Raw genomic sequence first — 21,014 nt, 5'->3', positions numbered from 1 at the left:
TGCTTGCTCACTGTCACACTGTCATGGCAGAGTCTTTGTTAATGTTATTAGTAAGAAATGTGCTTTTATTACTATGAGAAGTCAAAATGTCTGCTTTTGAAAAGGTCTGTTGTTGTCTAATGAGCTGCCGTCAGTTAAAATATTTGTTATAATCTCACATTTTTTTGAAGAATGAGCTGAATCCAAAACCTCTGAAGTTATTATCATTAGTGTTCCTGCTAGTCAGAAGCAGAGGAATGTTTTTTGTCTGCCTTGCTGTAACACAAAATCACAATGTCAGACTGATGTATTAATTATAAAAATACATACTGTATAGCTTCTTTGTGCTCTGATACTTACTTATTGATCAGAACAGAGCTGAAAATGACAACATGTAAATGTGATGATCCTTGCCTTTTCATCGGCAACAAAACATCAGAAATCAGAATCAATGGAACTGATGAGAGAGAATCACTGCACTGGAAGACAAGAATACACAAATGGTACTTCTTGTATACAATATATGATTTTGAAATGAGTACATGATTTAAAAAATCAGTAAAAGTATTTGGAGGACAATTTTCCAAAAACTAGCTAATGTGACTCCACGTTAAATATACCCTTGGAGTTTTTGACCACTATATGCACAATGGGACAAGAGACTGTTCCATGCCATGCGACAGTTTCCAGTTGGTGGTGGTAATGCACCAAGAAAAATTTCAATGTGCTAACACAAGGTGGGGAACAAGGTGACTTCTCGCTAGCATACATGGTTATAAGTAAAGTAGGCTTTAAAATATAAAAAAAAAAATGTGTTAATGTTTTATGAGGATGGAAAAAACTATGCGCTTTGGTGAGAAATAACAAATGTATATTGAAATGTGGTTGTTTACAAGAAAATTCCACAGGATATCTTGAAACCTGAAAATATGGTCCACTGTATTAAATGGTAATACGGATGCATTTCGACTGGGCTACCATATGGTGTTGCACACATAGTAGTAAACAAATGTAATTCTGTTTCTGTATATTGGCAGATGAATAGTGGGGTATATCACTGGATAAACATAATACACATGAATTTCAACAGACATTTGTTATGCATGTCTTTATCCAAGCATGCAAACAGCAGTGTTCAGGAGAGTCATTTGCTAAAATTCACTTCTTTTGCATCTTTTAGCTAGTTCAGATTTTAATGACATGCAATATAGATTAATAACAAGCAGTATTCTTTAGCTGCCATAGAAACACAGAATAAGGATTCACTTGTGTTCTATTCTAACTCCAGACTCAGAAGATTCCTGATAAATGCCAGGAGCGTACAGTATATGATGATACGGAAAAATAATAATAAAATAATCTCCCTGTGATCGCAGGCAACTGTGTCTCTGTTGAACTGAATGGAGAATGTATGTGTAAGCTTAAAAAGATGTCTGTCTTAATAAGTTATTGAGTCTCATATGCAGCCGTATGATCTGTATTCTCTTAATTTCTTGCTAATGGGCGTTACATGATTCAACTTAAATATGGTAAGATATTTTAAAATCCATAAAGTAAGTCCATTTGAGGTTTAATGACTTATTTAGAAGAGTTTATATATTGTATGTTGTTATGTTCATTTTACATGAATGTGCTACATGTATGCATTCATGTTTGTGAGGTTGTATGTAGCCCTGGGTGTGTAGTTATTGTAACGAAATTATAGTTCACATCTGTGTGTCTAATATATTTAGACAGTGATGCTCGGCTCCAGATGTGCCACTTTTATCACTGTGTGTGTGTGTGTGTGTGTCTTGTGTGTCCTCCTTCCACAGACAAGGTGCCTCATTTCTCTCGGCTGGGTGACGTAGAGGTGAATGCCGGGCAGAATGCCTCATTCCAGTGTGTCGCCACGGGCAAAGTTTCTGAGACTGAGCCCTTCCTCCTGGAGGTGAGAACAAGCTGTTTTCTTTTTCCTTTTTATTATCCTTGCTCAAACAGTCAAGCCAGCATCTCAGATAATAGAATGGGATTGGAGATTGAACAGTAGGAAGAAGGAGCAACACAAAGGATAAAGAGAAGCTGACAGTCTTATCCAGATCAGCTTACAGTTGTTAACATTTGGATGCGCGGCTGCTGGCCAAACAGTTATTAAAGTCTTTTTCGGTCTGCTGTTTACAGGAGCTTTTCATACACTGACTCGAAACCAGTTAAGAGAATATTCATGTCTGTAGATGTGTCCCACCAGCCATACAGTCTGAAAAAAATTTAGTTACTAGTGACCATCCTCTTTGACAGACAAAAAAGGTCCCGGTAGTAATTCCATCTGTAAGTGCTTTTCACTGCACTGCTTTAGGACAAAACAAAATATGTTGGTAATGCCAGGCACACTTTGAGTGCGTGCTTACTTTGATAATCGTTTTCAGGAAAATAGGCATTTAGGGGTTAGGGGTTTAAGTGTGTCCTTACCCTTACCATTGCCACGTGTGTGCGGGATCCATGTCAGATTGAATTTAAGCTCCTCCGCCTCACAACGAGAGATGGAGCTGAGTTAAATTTCAGTGTGTTGGGTGCTGCTCCAGGTGCTGTCTCTTTTGAGGGACAGTCGAAGAAGGTGTTAACTGGGTGCTTCCTCCTCAAACCAGACGCCCAAAGAGGCCTCCTGACATCTTCCCTCACTGCCAGAAAACATCAAGACTCCCTCAGTGAGCTATTACAGCTATTCTTTTCTGGAGTCACCACCGCTGACCTTGTGATGAACTGTATATTGGTGGTTAAAGGAAATGGGAGCCATCATCTTAACCGTCAGCATTTTTACCAGTAATAATATTGTAATTTGATAATGTTAAATAATGCAGTAAGTTTGTGACTCTGAGTTGGTCTTTTAATGGTTGTGTTGTTGCAGGGAAATGAGTCATTTGAGGGTTTGGAAGATTATTAAGTTTGTGCCTCTCCTTTTTTAGCTTTTTGATTGTTATGGCATTTAGTTTACTAAAGCCCCTAAAGTCATTTCTCTCATGCACCAACTGAAAATACTTTCAATTTTCTTAGTGTGAATATGAGCTAATATTAGTCTTCAAAAATCCATCCCTGAATGCCTCCACTCTTCCTCTGGCCTTGAAGCCTGCACATCTAAGTGCTTTTGAAATGATGGCAGCAGGGAGAAGGCGCTTTGCAAATGAGATCTCGGTATACTTGGTGATCCATCCCTTGTGTTTCCGCCTGATTTTATTTCCACCCCTCCACCGTCCCCTCCCCTCCCCTCTCTTCTCTGAATTGAAGCCTTTGAAGATCATCGGCATGTGAAAGAGCCATTTTTATCAGTTACAGAGTTTACGTCTTTGTTGACAGCGCTGCATACACACTCTCACAGGAAGATGCAAACAAACAATGCGAGGCTTGTCTTTCGTAATTTGACAGTAGGCTGCAGTGTGCTTCTCTGCATAAGTCAACACTCGCTTCAGCTCCTCCCTACTTTTCTCATTAAGAAAAAAAAAAAACTGGTAACAGCAGAAAATAGAGATATATCACAAACCATTACTGCCTTCTGTTCCTCCATTTGTTGTTCGGGCCCCGTTTGATCATCAATGCTGAGTCTGCTAATTGCTGCTTTCTCTTTGATCTCCCTGGCGCAGTGGAGGTCTCCTCTGGACCACTCTGTCGCTGCTCTCTTCCACTCTTTCTTCTATTTAGGTAGTCCAACCAAATTGTTGGCATAATGTTTCTTAATCAGTTAGCGTCATATCTCCTCCACTGTCCTCTGGCCCGACTTGCAGACGGCTGTTGCAGACCGAGTCCAAACCGGGACTCGTTGCCAGAAGCAATGCCAGCAGATGTGGCAAATGGAAGCATTTATTTTCGTCAAAGGCCTGCATGTGGACTTTAGAGCTGGATGCAGTTTTTAGGTGACTGATGTGTAGGGCTGGGCAATAAAACAATAATTATTGCGATATAATTAAGATCAATATTCAATAAATGTTTGATTTTCATACATAGAATCATAAATGTTTATTAAGATGTTTAACTTGTTAAAGAAAAAGGACTGAAAAAAGCTTTCACTTCACACAATTTACTAATGCATATTTGTTAACAAAGATTTTATCATAATAGTTTGGAATGTTCTACCTCTGATTTGTGAAGTGATCCACTGTTTGGACTCAGGTGTTGACCATAAAGAAGAGATTAAAACAAAATTAACCATCAGGTTTTTTCAACTTTCACTCAGGAGCGAAAATCAGCTTAAACTCCAAAGAAATAACGATTTGATACTTATCGTGACAATTATCAACATCACATGATATGAAACTTTTTATCGTGATAACATTTTTGGCCATATCGTCCAGCCCTACTGATGTGTCAAAAGTCAGAAATGTGCATGCTGTACACTGAAGAGTCACTTCAAACAGAGTGTTAAATACAATACAAGTAGCAAACAAATTAAAAAAGTCTGTGGGGCTTTTCTAAAAGTAGAGACAGATTCTAATGATACCAAAGCTAAAGTTTAAATGAGTTATAATCTGTTGCTTTAAGCAGTAGTACCCAGCCACAATACATCTAATTTCATATTTTCTAACAGCGCTGCATTTTCCCCCTATCCTCCTAAACCAATTCATACAGGCGGATGTCAAACCCACTTACTTGTGAAAAGCGTGAGCAGGCGACATTTTACATAATAATCTGCTTATTCTGTGAGAGAGCTGCATATATTGTAGCAGCACCTGGAACAGCTCATTGCGAGTGTTGTCCTCTGATTTCCAGTTCCGCTGGTTGAGCCAATTGCCAGTGTGCCTGGAGCGCTGACACATTAGCGTGGCGAGAGACGAGGAGATGTCAGTTCGAGGCCCTGTGCTGGAAACAGCCCCCGGGGAGGCCTGTGTCACCAGCCTCGCGAGCAGAAACACTGTTGTTACCAGTGACATTTATCACGTATTTATTATCTTGCCCTCCCATGTAGCTAATTCCAACCCTCCTTTGTCTTACTGTCTGCTTCTCCGCCTGTCACCCGTTTTTAATCACTTGAATAGACTTCAGGTAATCATGTGTGCTTGGGTTGATGTGCTCACGGCTAATTTCTCTCTGTGTGGTCTTTGTCTGGCTGTCAGCGGAGGAACGGCATGGTGCTGGACACTGCCTTCCTCTCTCGGCTGAGCCACAAACGGCTGATGGCGACTTTCCAGGTGGCGGCGCAACGTGGGGAGCAGGACCTCTACCGCTGCATCACCCTGTCCCCCAGGGGCGCCACCGTCTCCAACTTTGGAGAACTCATTGTCAGAGGTGAGTTAGATTTAGGAACATGTGGCTAATTTAACCAGTATTTGGCAAGTAAATCAAAGAGGTTATATTATGCTTTTTGGCGTTTCCCCTCTACTTTATTGAGTTATATGCCTTTTTTTGTGCGTGTAACAGGTTTGCAAAGTGAAAAAGCCCAAAGTCCAGCCCAAAGGGAGTTCCCATCTCCCATAGATAACACTGCTCGGAACCGCTTGAAAACAGCTCGTTTGTAGTCTATCCCTTTCTACCAGTTTGCTGAGATGTAAAACACCGGTGGAAAAACCCTCTGAGCTGCAGCACACAGTGACAAGACGTCTGCCTGCTGCCTCTCCTCTCCCTTACAAACACTAGCTACCCTCCAGTCAGTCAGTGGACATAAAGTTGTTCCTGTGATGTAGAGACAGAGCTCAGTTAAAACTTTATGGATGAAAGATACTTTTATTACAGATTAATAACTCACCGCTCTGAAACTCTTGCTCCAGTCCATGATGCTAAGCTGCTAAGGGGAACATATACAGCTGAACCGAAGCTGTTTTTTACCAGCTTCTCACGACCCACCCTACTCACCTTCTGATTGGTTAGTAGTTCTTACCTAGGAACTGCACATGTGCAACTCCCAACAAAGATCTTGTAGAGGGAGAATGTATCACTCCATAGCTAAAACGAAGGAGGAGCTGCAGCAATGTGCAGTATGAAAAAAAAATGGTGTTTTTTGAAATGAAACCATGTAAACCTGTTCTGGTACAACCCCTAAATAGGATTTTGAACCTGAAAATGAGCATAATATGACCTCTTTAAGAATGTAAAATTACTTTTTGCTAGTTACCATCAACAGATAGCTTAGTCACTGCAGATAGCACTTTAGAAGTCCTCAGAATTACAGTGGCTTCACGCACAAAAAAACAAAATAAGTTGATTTTCTAGTACCTAACGACCCAGCTAAGAAGACACTCCAATAATGACAAAGAGACAATACTCATATCTACTGTTTATCTAACCCCCAAAATGCAGTAAGTTGTAAAAAATAATCACATTACATTAGTCAGTAATGTGTCACTACCCAACATTGAGTTTAACATGCAATAAGGCTGGCTGGCTACAGTTAATGGAGTAGTTAAGTATTTTGGGAAATTATTTGCTTTTTTGTGAGATGAGAAGAAGACCAATACTAATTTGGTTACTGTGCATTAAGTACAGAGCTGGAGCCACGACGTGGTTAGCCAGGCTTAGCAATGAGCCTGGAGGCAAGGGCAAGCAGCTAGCCTGGCTCCATCCAGAGTGAAAACATGCTAACCAACAACTCTAAAAATCACAGATTAACATATACTATTTTGTTTAACCCATACATAAATAAAAGGGGGATTTCCATGAGTTACATTTTTGGTGAACAGCAGCCAGGGACAGTGACATTTTGTTCAGTTTTGTCCTAACAGTGAAGTTGCCAGGTTTGGTACCATCATGCCAGTAGAGACCAAAAGATGAAAAACCACCCACCAAAGTCTGGCAACCAGAGACACTGCACAGAAGATGTAAAAATATTTCAAAAATACTAAACTACTACTTTCAGTAAACAAACAAGCATTCACAATGTCTCACATTGTCAACACACTGTAGGCAGGTGTATCAGTCAACAACCCCCCCTTCCTCCACACACTCACTCTCCACACAACATCATGTGATGAATTAATTTGCTGTTCGCCGGGTTGATAAGGGTCATATTATCCATCAAGGCTGGGTTTGTTTATGTGCAGAGAGGACAGCATTAGTTATACAATTATTCATGCAAATAAGCTCTTATTCAGCGTCATTAGAGTGAGAATTAAGAATTTACAGCATTCAAGAGCCTCTCTCACCCTCTCTCTGTCTCCCTCCCCTAGTTCTGATGTGATTAAAAGGTTTTTATGACTCAACGCTCTAGCAGAGCAGAAATAATGTTATTGAAACTGTAAAACAAAAAAGAGAAAATCAGTGACAGAAATCCTTGACTTCTTTGCTGGCATTGACATTTTTGTGCTGAAAATGTCTGATTGTCTTTTATCAAAGTTTTTGAGGGCGGATTTTTATTTTATATATTTTTCTGTGGTTTCGAGTCATAAATATTAACGAAAACTATGATTATATTTTTAGATATACATATAATAAGATATTCTTTCTTGCAGTGCCCCCAACTCCTATTGCTCCCCCCCAGCTCCTGCGGGCAGGCCCCACCTATCTGATCATCCAGCTTAACACCAACTCCATTGTGGGGGATGGACCAGTTATTCGGCGGGAAATCCAGTACCGGGCCAGCCAGTCCATGTGGACAGAGACTCATGGTGTAGGCTCACTTACCTATAAGGTTTGGCATCTGGAGCCAGACACAGAGTATCGCATCAGTGTCCTGCTCACCAGGCCCGGGGAGGGGGGTACGGGAGCACCTGGACCCCCTCTGATCAGCAGGACAAAGTGTGCAGGTAAGCTAGATCAGGCATTGAATCACCCTCCACAACTCAACATAACATCCATGGCCATGTAGTAAATTAGAGTTCTATTTACAAACACAGAGACAGACCTGCTCCGGCTCTACACATGAGTTCATTGTTAGGGATAAACCTCAGTGGGCAGGGCTTTTTTTTTTTTTAAGATTAAAACCAAAAAAAGCAAGGGCAGAAGCTTATATTAGGAAGCATTCAATTCTATTTTTATCCATACTAATCTCTACCTCTGCACTAATCACTGACAGCATTTTTGCCTCTAGACAACCGTGCCTCTAAGAATATACCTACAACATCTCATTAGAGAGGGAGCTAATGATTACTTTCATAGCTGATTGATCTGTTGATAATTTTTTTGATTAATCAATTCATTGTTTACTCTAGAAAATGTCAAGAAAGTAGAGAAAAATGCTTATTACAAGTTCTCCGCGCCCAAGGTGACATCTTTAAATGGCTTGTTTTGTCTGACTAACTGTCCAAAACACAAATCAAGAAATTCCATTTACAATATAAACCAGAGAAAAGCAGCAAATCCTCACATTTGAGGAAGACGGAATATTTGGCATTTTTGCTGGATTCATTACTTAACCGTTTGAATTTTCCATCAAAATGCTGCTTTTTCTAACACTCTGAACTCAGTCAAAAGTAAGCATTCAGACCTCTTCCACACAGTACTCTGAATCAGCGCTACTTCGTCTTTCTGAATAGCTGTGTCTGCAGTGAAACAGGAACTGATCATAGCTAATGCTGCGTGACTATGGTGAAGGTTTGTATATATAAATATATAAATACATATACAGTTGGTTAAACCAGTGGTTCTCTTTCTGTCATTCCCCCTTACAGAAGCCGAAAAAGGTTCATGTGCCCACCCCAGCAAAAGTGAATTTAATTTGTTTTAATCATTAACAATATAGGCGATTGAAATAAACAAGATTCAGGTTAGGAAAATCACCTTGCTAGCATCAGAGCAGTTTTGTTTTCATGTCACCTCAACATCCACGACACGGTAACATTTGCATCACTCTGTAGTGTCAAAACTTTATCATGTTTATCCCAGATACAAAAAAGAGAAAGACTAAAACAATAGTCCTGATAAAATTCATGCATATTAGCTTGTTTTTAGCCAGCTGCATGGCTCTAGGGACGACAGTGTTGGTCTGTTGGTTGGCCTGTCCACCACTTTGTTCCAGACTGACCAAACAACTACTCACTACTCATGACTTTTTGTCCATACTCACTTTCATCCTTTTACTTTTCCTAAGTTTTCACTTATTTTGTGAAATATCTCTCAACATCTACTACATTGATTATAACACATTTTGGTACCGGCATTAATGATCCCCTATAGGACGACTTTCAAATCTGATCCTGAGGTCAAAATTTTATTTGTCCAATATTTCTGTTCATGACTAAATACCTACAAAACTAAGTACGTTCTCATCAGCCTCAGCTACACTTTGTGTTCAGTGCTAATTACTAGAAAAATGTTACAATGCTAACACACTAAACTAAGATGGCGATCATGGTAAACACACTTGCTCAGCATCGGCTTGTTACAATACAAAAAATACAACTCATAATAAAACTTCAGAAGGTGTGTCCTAGCCCTATAGGAAATGTCATTGTAATGTGACTTCTGGTGCGTTGCTATGACACCACTTGTGCATACTGCAAACCGAGGGCTTAACGCATCAGCACAAAACAACAAACAGAAGACCATCTGGTTATTCCTGCCGTTCATAGATACAGAAAACACTGTTTTCAGTCTCTGTTCCTGCTCTGATGCTGAGATTCACCCGAGTTCTGAGCTGCAGCTGGGAGCTACATCAAACAGTTTTGACGCATCACTTAACAACTTGTAGTTTGCCTGCAGCCACTGAGAACAAAAGGTGCGTATGTTGTCGGTTGGTGTCTCATGCTTTTTATTTATCCCGGGCTTGCCCCTAATAAAAACACATATTTACATGAAGAATCAAGGTATGCTTTTGTCTACAGTCATTTACATTCAAGGCAAGGATTGTGGGAGTTCTGTTAAAAACAACAGATCATTTGTGAAGATAGTGGAAGGGTTAATGACTGGTCTGAACCTGAAGAAAATTTAGTTCAAGAGCTCGCGTAGCAGGGAGGTTCTCGTGTCATGCAAGCAGAGGACAGGGTCTTCTCGCTACATCTCATCTGTGTTTTAACCGCATTGCTGCTCAACTGGGTGAAAAAGGCACCCCGCCGCTCTGTCAAGTACACAGCATGACGCCTCTGTCACCTGCCACACTCTTTGATCCACTCTCGTCAGTGTCTTCCACTCGCCCACCTCCTGTCAGCTCCCATTGCTCGGATGTGAAGCTGTATCCCTGGGGAGAAAGCCGCAGACAGCAGAGGCCCCGTGACACAAAACTCTGGATGAATTTGTCTTCCTAATGTGTCACAGAGAGCCGTTTCTTTTAGTACAGTGCCTCCTCTTTTTGGACAGTTGTTGAGTGTGACATTTCATACCTACTGGTGCAGGGGATTGCAATCCCATGGGGCCATTGTTGAGGGTGGCCAGCCACACAGAGGCCCAGTTCAGATGCTTTCCCCCCCTATTGTTAATGCTTTTTGTGTGGCTGCAAATAAGCAATCTCGGTGTGAATGCAGATGTGCCATTCATGCATCTTCCTTGATGAAACTATGTGCAGAATTTCTATGTAAAATCAGGATGTTTTGTTAATATGTTATTCTGATGGCCTTCTTTTTGTTTGTAGGAAATTATGCAATCCTGGTAAGTTAGTATGTGTTTTGCTTTCAGCCCGTTCATCTCGAGGCCCCAGTATGCTTAAGACGAAGTGCTTGTTAGATTGTCTGACAGCGCCTAACCCCCTCTCCAACTTCATAAACGGGAGGGCCACTTCTGGGAGGGCCCCCCCCCCCCTTGAACCATTAATTGTGTCAAGACAACGAAGACACAAAACAGAGAGGGCCAGATTTACTGAGGCGTTTGCGCTGCTGTTTCTTGAAGCAGACGCGATGCATTCTGTTTTGATCAAGCAGACGCTGAAGGCTGGAGTCACAGTTTGTGTGTCAGTTTAGTCAGTGTGTGCAAGGTGCGTCTCTCTCCTCAGTGCATATAGATTTAAGGGAGGACTGCGCGGCTAATACTGGGAGACACGTTAACGGAAGTTGAATTTGTATTCTGCTGGATGTAGGCCACCGCAGTTTTGCAACTCCAAAGACCAAGCGTAACCAAAGCGCAGATGGAATTTACAAGAGCCAGAAGGAGGGTTGTGGAAAAAGAGAAAGTTAGACTGTACAGGCTTGTAAATAGCTAGAACTGATTAGTAGAAAGACTAATTAAGCAATTAGGCTTTTAATAATGAACACAATATCAGATTACTGTAACGAAAATAAGAGTGGGTGGGTAGTTTTGGTTCATGTTCATCAATCTTGAATTTGAACGTGACCATCAATGACCTGTAAAATCCCTAAAGACTGCAACTAAACTTGTATCTGTTTTCTTAAGACATTAGGTGGGAGTTTGGCGTCATTTACCACAGTGTTATCAACCACCTCCACCTGCTCCGCTCACAAATGGTCACCAGGCTCTCTCACGTTCTGTCATCATATGATATAATTTCATCTACTTTTTGTTTCCCAAGAATGTATTTATCGTCACACGCAACACACTATTGCTCGGAAGTAAAAATGGAAGATACAGAGGTTAGCATTCAGTTCATTACAGTTTCTGGCACTGTACATTACGTAGAAGCCCTGCAACGCTCTCTCACTACTGCACGACACGTGACACAGAACTGTGACGACGGTTGCTCTAGAGTGACATCAGAGTCGCAGGAATTCCGATCTGACTGTCCAGACTCAGGTCGGATTTAAAAAAAAGTATGACCTGGATCATATTTGGGCCACATATGAAAGTGGCCCAAATCCAAACTGCAAAAGATCAGATTCCATGTGACTTGGGCTTGTTCACACTGGTCACATCTGTGGCTACGTTCAGACTACAGGCCTTAATGCTCAATTGCACTGTCCAACGCAACTGCCCCACAACCCCCCCCCCGTCTCTCTCTCTCTCTCCCCACTGACAAGTAGCATGCAGATAACTCAGAGGAGAGCTCGCGGTCCGGTAGATTTCAGGTGCAAGAAAGGGAATTTGTGAGCAGATGATAGCGAGGTAGAGGAGGAAGGGAGCCACATGTATAATAATGGCTTTTGTGGAGCTTTTTTCGTTCACCGCTGCTCTGTCTACAGCAGGACTGTCAAAGTCACATCAATTCCGACCTGAGTGTCCAGAATCAGGTCCCATTTAAAAAGATCTGATCTGTATCGGATTTGGAACACATATGAAAGTGGGCCAAATCCAAACTGGAAAAGATCAGATTCCATGTGACTTGGGCTGTTCACACTGTCATAAAAAGATCAGATCTGAGTCACATATGGGCATAAAAATCAGATTTGGGTCACTCTGGCCTGCAGTCTGAACGCAGCCTTTGTCTGTGTTTTTTTTTTTTTTACTCCTACTCCTCCAAAAGTATAATTTGTTCTGTAGGGTTGAAGATTCAGTACTGCTTGTTGTTGTCGTTGACTGTTAACATGTCCAGGATAGATGCATGCACGTCAAAAACAAAGGACAGTTCTCTTCTTTGTGCTAGGCCAATCTCTACTCCTTCCACACTTTGAAAACCATGGTAGTAGAATTTCCTAGGTGTCTCATTAAACTGTCATGAAGCTACAAAACATTAACATCATTTAAATATCAGAGGTCAAATGTCAAGATATTGATACCTGCAGAAACTCGTTCGAAATATGCATGTCAGTAGTCCAAACCCCATGTGGTTTCATGCTAAGTATCAGGGTGTGCACTGATAGTCCATCATAATTCCAACATAGCTCCTGGCAGGAGGGACAGACCTCAGAGGCAGCTCACTGAGGCAGCTGTTAAAGATGAGGAGGATGAGATGAAATGCGCAGACCCGTAGGGACTCTCCCTCATTCATCTTTTCCTCTTCCCCTGCTCATCTCCTGTGCGGCCTCCCCATCCCTCCTTCACTCCCCCTGCCTCTGGCTAATCCCTCTGATTAGGCTAATCAAGCTGAATGTCAGTTTGGGGCAGCACTGGCGGAGGACGGGCGGGTGGAGAGGACAGGACAGAGCCTGCTGTGGTGCTGTTGTAATGATGAGTAATGGTGTCTTGCGCAGAAGCGGAACATTCAGCCAGTGGGCCTCTGGTGGCCCGAGGTAGGTAGTAAAGAGTTACATTTACTTCGTTACATATAAAGTAAGTTTTTTGAGTAAATGGTACTTGTCAGAGTAGTTTTAATGCATCTTACTTTTACTCTTACTTGAGTAGATTTTTAGTTTTACTTTAACTCCATTACATTTGGAGACATTAATCGCGCTACTTAGTCATCTATTATCTTATGCATTCATGATCTGATAGGGGGTCTGGTATGGGTTCAGCTGGTCCCAAGTCTGCTAGTGCTTTGTATTCCTACTGCAGTCGCGCCTCCACATGACTCTGTTCAGAGCAGAATATTTGGCGGAAGCTACAGCATGATAGTCTGGCTTTCAAATAGTGCCATCAGCTAATATTTACAGATGAAAATTTAGTGCGCCGGGCGGCCAGCCTGGACGTCCAATCCCAACGCTTGGCCAGACTTTCTCAAAGCGTCGGTATCTGACGCCCTGGGATGAGACCGTGTTGGTGCAGCGGGTTTTGGTCGTGAAGTCAGTAACTTTACATCAGAGAACCATGCTGACACTGAGTTGACACAGAGCAGTGTCTGTTGTGTTAATTCCAATATGTTTAATAACAAATAGCTGCACACAGTATATCATGCGTAAAAACTCCTCCTGCTCTCTGCCTTAATGTAAATTTCAACAGTGTACGAGCAGTCTGCATTTAACAAGTCCTGCTCGTTGGTGTAGCCTGATAAAGACAGACCAGATTATGATCACACACAAAAAACTAGTCTTATTTCCCGTGGATGTGACTGACATAATGTTTCAACCACAGATGATCTCCCTCAGGTAAAAGTGAAGAAGTGAACACACCTGTGTTTAATAGGCGTTAAATTATGAAACATCACCACATTATCTCCTAAATTGATTTGTTTACCAAATCATACTTTATTATAAGAGACAACAAGAAAAGAATGTAAATTTTTTGGTGCTTAACAGAATATAATATTAATTCAGTATTTTGTAATCCCACTTGAGAGCTACGAATTGTCTTGGTGTATATGTGGCAGGTTTTCTAATCAGGGGATTGTCATTTCATCACAAATAAATACATGTTTGCTGCCTCATTTTTACCTGCGTAAGACCATCACTAGCTTAAATAATTCCAGTCACATCCACATCAAATAAAGCACAGTGTATTTCTTAGGTTACTCGCTACTCAAGTAATTTTTTCAGTAAAAACTTTTGTACTCTTACTCAATTAGTTATTTGATGACCACTCCCACCTCTACTACTACTACTACTCTACCCACCTCCGCTGGTGGCAGACCTGTTTAGCAGGGTTGCTATACAGGGCTGATTGCTACAAATCTGACATCAATGCATACGGTTTTCTACATTTTTTTTTACTTAACTGATTGATACTTTTGCATGGAAAGGTTTTAGTTTGTATATGTGTTGGCTGACCTACATAAGCCAAACTCGTGTCCTCACCCTTTTGGGAAGGAGTCTGATCTTTCAAACTAGCAAGGACTCGTCTCTGTCCGCTCAGAACTGATGTCTCCTCTGTGACATTGCTTTGTCCATTTACGCAGCGGCTTCTGATCTATGTTTAGTGAAGCAACAGGGCAGTAGCTGTTGCTTCCTCAGTCCAACCCCCAGCAGTCTGCCAGTCCTTGCCACGCTGAAGGCGTTGCCCTCCTCTTGTTTTATCTGATGCCTCGGCAGTACACTTGAAGATGCAGGCCAGAGTGCATGGCAGAAATAACCCCCTTGTGTGCTTGAAACTGGACATGATGCATGACAGGGGACGTGGAGATCTGCAGTCACAGCTTTCACACATGACAGGAGTAATTAGGCTTCAGCCGTTCACATGTGATTCTCTAACAAGGCCGTGCACTGGTCTCCTACTGAACCTCATTCGTGTTAGTAGAGATGGAAATGTAGAATTCTGGGTTGTACCTACTTCTTCAGGGAGTTGTTTTCTGTTGATTCACCCCTCTGTAACCTCGTAGTGTGAGTTTGTAAAGTCATCTGCAACTGTTGCTGTCTCCTTTTCCCCATTGGTATCCCTCTTCTAAGCTGTACTGATTTTAGGTAAAAATACAGATTTTATACAGAATACTTGTCTTGTCAGCATAAATCCCAAATTTGTGCTGCAACAGAGAACAGCATCTCGTCCCATCTAACTAGAAAATAAACTGATCATGGTTTTGCATCCATCCAACTCAACATCCAGCAGCAGCAAAGCAGCCAGACATCTGTCCTCTTGGGAGAGTCCAAGATGCTCTCAGGCTGGATGGGATACGTAGTCCCTCCAACATGCTGTGGGTCATCTCTCCTCCCAGTTGGTCCTACCCGGAATACTTTCACAAGCATTCAAGAGGCATCCTGATTAGTGGTTCTACTTCATAATCCTTTCTACACGGCACCAATCAGTCCATCGATCTCATTCTCCGTCTTACTTAACTTGCTATCCCCAAGACCCCCGAACTCTATTTCGTGGGTCAACAACTCTGTCGCCTAACTTCTAGCTGTGAATTCGGATAAGGTTTGTCTGCTGATAACTCCTAAGCAGTCCAGAACATGTGAGCAGGTGTTGAGTAACCATGTGTAATGTGGAAGGTGCCGCCAGTGGAAATGAAACCAAAGAGAATTATCGCCGACTCTGCAGTTCCTCTCAGCATGGTAGAATCTTTTAGTCATTTGTATTGGTTTTACGATCCGTGACTTGTTTGTTTTGTTTCACTCTCACTGCTCTCATCACCCTCATTTCCAGCAGCAGCAGTTCCCACTGTACACTCTCTGCCCAGCACCGAATGGCAGACAAAGCTAGCGAGTAGCTGGGGAAGATAGTGAAGCATTTAGCCACCAGGGTTTTTTTCAAAGGCATTGGTGGAGACCAAACGGGAGCTAAAAGGACAATGAAAAATGGGCTTGTTTTCATCAGGTGGCCAGAAAAACTACTCAAAATGAATGCTAATGAATGCAACTACTCACAACAATTTTATAAAATGATAATGTGTTTACAGCTTGGGCTGCTGTCCCCAAGTGACAAAAACAAATCAATAATTCGGTATTAAGAAGCTTATCTTGTGTTAAAATATAGATCACAGACAAATTATACTGACTTTGGAAGTTCACTTTTGACCTTGGGATCAATATGTCTCACAAAATATGGTCCACGTACTAGCCTTTTCTGATCTTTTAACCACATCTCGGATACGGAATATGTATAATTTGGAATAACTCAGTAATTTTGTGTAAGCAGTGTGGCTGTTCACAGTTTTGTACATTCACAATGTACAAAATCTAATTAACTATAAAACATAAACTTTAACTAATAGAGCTCTGGTTTTGAGTATTGCCACTTCTTTACTTACAAGACCTGGCAAACTAAATGCTTTGGTGAGCTTCTTCCTCACAGTGTTTGACATTTTTTCTTCTCTTATCCCTTGCTGGTAAACATGAGCTCGCTGTTTGCACTTTATTAATGTCATTTCTGCCTCCTGTTCCTCTCAGAGCCCATGCGTGCCTTGCGGGGTCTGACAGCTACAGAGATCCAGCCCCGGCAGCTGGCCCTTCAGTGGGAGCCGCTGGGCTACAACCTCACCCGCTGTCACACCTACTCCTTGTCCCTGTGCTACCGCTACTCCATGCCTACAGGGGGCAGCGGTGGGAACAACGCCACTGTCAGAGAGTGTCTGTCCGTGGAGCGGAACACGTCTCACTTCACCCTGAGAGACCTGCCACCCTTCCGCTCGGTCCACGTCCGACTGGCACTGGCCAACCCCGAAGGCAAGAAGGAGAGCAGAGAGGTCACCTTCCAGACTGAGGAGGACAGTGAGTGGGCGGTTTTATTTTACCCTGTGAACAGTTAACAGGATAAAAGATTCAAGGCCTTGCTGAAATAAGGCATGTAAATGTTTCCTCTGAGCAACTCTAACACCATTATGGAGAACAGGGATGTTTTTTTTTTTTATGTATGCAGTGAAGCTCTTTAGTGTCATAGTTACTCAGCTCTGGCTTTCTACTTTCTGTGCATGCTCCTTCATGCTCAGATAATTATTGCGCACTGCTTACACAAATCCACGCCTTTAGTCATCCAGTACCAGCAAAAACAAAACAAAAAAAACAACACAAATATTGACTCACAAAATAAGCTGGATCAGCGTAACTAAATGGAAGATCAGCCTTTTAAATGGGGACCAGTGGAACATTAATCAGCTCGGTCCATGGCCGCTAGCAAAATGGTAAAATGATTTTGCTTATCTTTGTATTAATATTTTCCTGTGTACATCAGCAGATTAGGCACATTCTAATGCAAATGCTCAGAAAGTGGAAGTACAGAAGGTCAAACACTTATTGTTATGTAGAATAGCAAGACTTTTCACTGTAATTGAATGCCACACAGGGATATTGTTGACCCAGTGGAGAGAGTGAGATGGAATGACGGCTATGATATGAAATAGGGAGCATTTCTTTTATTGCATCTTGAAAATGCATTTTAATATCTACTGAAAAGTAGAAAATTGTTTTACATTCAATTTTACACTTAAAAACACTTAAAAATACCAAGCATTGGAGGAGATATGGAGAAACAGACAGCGCTCTTAATTATCTACACCTACACATTGCTGTCTTGTAGGCTGGAAGAAATTAATTTACATAAACGGAATAACATCCAGAATGTAGCGTGGCTTTGTAATTTTAGTCATTAGATTTGACTGGTTAGGAAGTGACAAGTTAAAACGCACGTGTCAAAAAACATGCCGTGATTGTTCCTTCCCTTCCCCCCTGCTTTACTTGATATTTTGAATGTCAGCACCAATGGAAAGTTTTGCTTTTGAGCCACTGAATGCCAGTCTGACAGTCTGACAGTCCCCAATCCCCCTGTCACAGGGAGAGCCGCCATCACCCTCACAACTACAGTAATTGAGCCGCAGCTGGTGACAGTTCCTCCTGCCTGTTTCCTATTGGGCTCAACAATCAAACACTGGTGTAGCGCTTTGCTTACGCTGTGTCTCTGCTGCTTGGAGGAAGCTGATTCGGCTGTCAGGGATTCATGGAAACGGCAAGATTTTCTGCTTGTGTGCTTTGCCTAACTCAGGCTCAGCTTCCGAGGCAACAGACAGTGTAGCGTTGTCACAACTAAAACACAAACATGGAGACCTCCAATACCTTTTTAGAGATAAAGAGTGTCTGGTAGTTAATTTTTCAGGCTTTAGAAACATTGTTATTTCAACATTCAGTGATGTTTTTTTCCCTCTCTGTATGTACAGTAGTATCAAGTAAATTCCCAAAAGCAACTTTAGTATAAAGCCCAACAATGAACCACAAAAAAAAGAAAAACAACAAAAGACATTCAAAAACTAAATAACAAAAAGAAAAGCACAATTTCAACAAGGTGTATAAGCAAGAACGCAATTTTGGTAAAAGAAAAGAAACAATGAAACAAATTATTCTTATTCAAATATCCTATTGATTCAAACCTGACCATCATAATCATACAGGTTATAAACTAAACATCCATTGCAGTTTACAGATTAATTCAAATAAGATGAGTACAATGTTATCATAACTTGTAGCAATTATGAAAATAAGGACAGGTTGTAATAACCCGAAAATGACCAATAAATGTGAGAAAATCATTATTATTTTTTCAGTTTGACATAACACCTTTATTAGGAATATAATCGAATAAATCATGCAATTTTTATTTTTTTTTACTTGAGTGGGTATTGAAATGCATAATTTGGCTTCTTTACTGGAAAAGGAGCATTGTACAAAGGTAGTTGTATGAGAGTAACGCTGTGTTCAGGGCATTATTCTGCTCGAGATTTCACATCCTGAATGTTCCTGCATTTTATAATGGAAATAGGATTCACTCACATATAATTAACATAGTTGTAGCAAGGTTACTTCTGGAACCCTTTCAGGTTTAATCCATGGCCTCTCATGATCCATCTGAACTTCATTTACCATGGAAACAGGGAACACAGTGACTACTACTTCGAAGTTCAAAATTTGATTTGAATAGTTATAACTTTTAACTCCTGTACAATACTATCCTTAGTAACACATTATTTAAGATTACTCTGTCAGCTTTAGAGTCCTCTTTATTCTCAATTTAGGTCATGTTAATGCCAGAAGGCTGTTATCACCAAGTGTTTCCACAGAGCCAACAATCCACTGTGAATGATTATTTATTCTCAGAACTTAGTAAACTGTCCAGCACTTCAGGCACAAAAAAGTAGGTGTAGTCCTTTAAGGAGATGCATCTCATTAAGCCTAAATACGCAGAGAGGTACTCAAACAGTTCACCAGGTCGGGATACTTTGCTTTTTTTCTGTCAGTAAGGTGCTAAAGAAGAAAAATCGACTGTCATCCTCCAAGACACGGTGCTCTGTTATCAGACAGTGGAAGCCAGAATCTCAATTCATCCTGAGGGCTGGGAGCAAGCTGGGCCACACTTTCCTTTCATCACCTCCCTTCTGCTCTGTCTCTCTGTTCCCTCTTTCTCGTCCATCCCTCCTTGGCCCTGTGCCTTTTCGCTCTGTCAAAGGTGTTTTTACCCCATAGCATGCCTGCGCAGGAGTCCATTAACTTGAGACCCGGGTGGAGTGTTTGTTTCAGGGAAGGTTGTTTTTCTCTCCTGCTGTAGTTCCTGGCGGCATCGCTCCGGAGTCCCTGACCTTCACCCCGCTCGATGACATGATCTTCCTCAAGTGGGAGGAGCCCGTAGAGCCCAATGGGCTGATCACACAGTACGAGGTAGGATACCTTTGTTAGTCATTTGAGAGAAAAAATATCCACAATCCTCAATGACACGGCTGCCTTCACATCACACACTAATCCTCTTCAGGTGTAGGATGTTATTTTCCCCATGCCAATATCTATTTTATTCATCCTCCTTCGGTGTAATGACTCAAACCAAGGAACAGTCTCCTCTGCTCATTTTAAAGACTATACTGCTCCCCCTCTTCGATTTCCCCCAGGCTTGTTTTTTCTGTTGCTTGCCCATACGCCCGTAGCACACATGAGCCTGAGCCACTAGAGTGGGGAGGACCAACTTTTCACAGTTCATAGGATTTACTGTACATGTTCATATGGTAATGAAGCTGAGGCCCAGACTTCAGGCTGTAATTACATAGGGGACAACCACTCTAATTACTTATTTGCCTAAGAGATGCCTCCACAAGGGGGCAACTTTAAATGTTTCTAATTAATTATTGATGGCCCCATATTAACCAGTAGACCTTTGTAGTATGGGCTTTGGAGCGTTTTTGTGCAAGTAGATGTGAAGATCGACCCACTATGGCTTACCACGTGGCCGCCTGATGGGGGGAGAACATATTTTCCATTCACAACAGAAGTTTGGAAAGTAAGGAACAAGGTAACCTAACTCCATATACATACAGATAAGGTGGCCCCTGACCTCCAAACTACTACCGCTCTGGATGTACAATGCTGGAGACCAGTACCATTATTAGTGTAAAAGAGTCAGTATCTGTTTGCTACCAGGGGATTTGTTACTGCATACGGGATGGCACCTGGTTGATCCTCACACAACTTTGACAAGCAAAATAGATCCTTTGAAAAAAGAAAAAGTTGCATATTTGTGTAACAGGAGTGCATGCAAAGCTCAGCAGCACCTCCTTACCTTTTCCATTGTCTGTAATGGCCTATACTTGTTGAATCTCTATAACCTCGACACCATTTCCCTGGAGTCCAATAAACACTTCAAAAAACCTCAAGTGTTTACTTTTAAATTCTCTTCTGCCATCTCCGTGGCTGTGTCTGTTTCTTTGCATGAACATTGAACGTATATGGTATTTTATAGCTCTGATGACTCATAATATAATTACAGAGCGTCCTTCGCGCATCTGCTTAGACAAAACCTCACAAAGAAACAATCACAAATCATCGTTTTTAGTGTTACTGTCACTACATTTGTCCAGCCTTGTGGGTATGGTTCTGTTGTGTTTCTAAGCTGACCAAAGCCATTGACACATATGTCCATAAAAAAATTGTGCTTCCGTAAATGCCATTTGCCTCAGTATCCTATACTCTAATACATATATATATATATATATATATATATATATATATATATATATATATATATATATATATATATATATA

At 41.4% G+C, this 21,014-nt stretch overlaps 1 protein-coding gene across 1 annotated transcript in view; it reads left to right on the top strand.

Annotated features, from left to right (window-relative positions):
- The window catches only part of ptprua (protein tyrosine phosphatase receptor type Ua), a 203,244-nt gene that overhangs the window by 119,638 nt on the left and 62,592 nt on the right, over positions 1-21,014 (top strand). Inside the window, exons 5-9 of the mRNA XM_046059024.1 lie at positions 1,794-1,909; positions 5,061-5,232; positions 7,389-7,682; positions 16,392-16,712; positions 19,534-19,643. Of these exons, the coding sequence (XP_045914980.1) occupies positions 1,794-1,909; positions 5,061-5,232; positions 7,389-7,682; positions 16,392-16,712; positions 19,534-19,643 (1,013 nt within the window). The remainder of the gene's footprint in view (positions 1-1,793; positions 1,910-5,060; positions 5,233-7,388; positions 7,683-16,391; positions 16,713-19,533; positions 19,644-21,014) is intronic.

The sequence above is a fragment of the Micropterus dolomieu genome, linkage group LG09 (assembly GCF_021292245.1).
Source record: "Micropterus dolomieu isolate WLL.071019.BEF.003 ecotype Adirondacks linkage group LG09, ASM2129224v1, whole genome shotgun sequence".
In the NCBI taxonomy this organism is placed as follows: Eukaryota; Metazoa; Chordata; class Actinopteri; order Centrarchiformes; family Centrarchidae; genus Micropterus; species Micropterus dolomieu.
The sequence above is the reverse complement of the archived record's forward strand: the minus strand, read 5'-3'. Positions and strand labels throughout refer to the sequence as shown.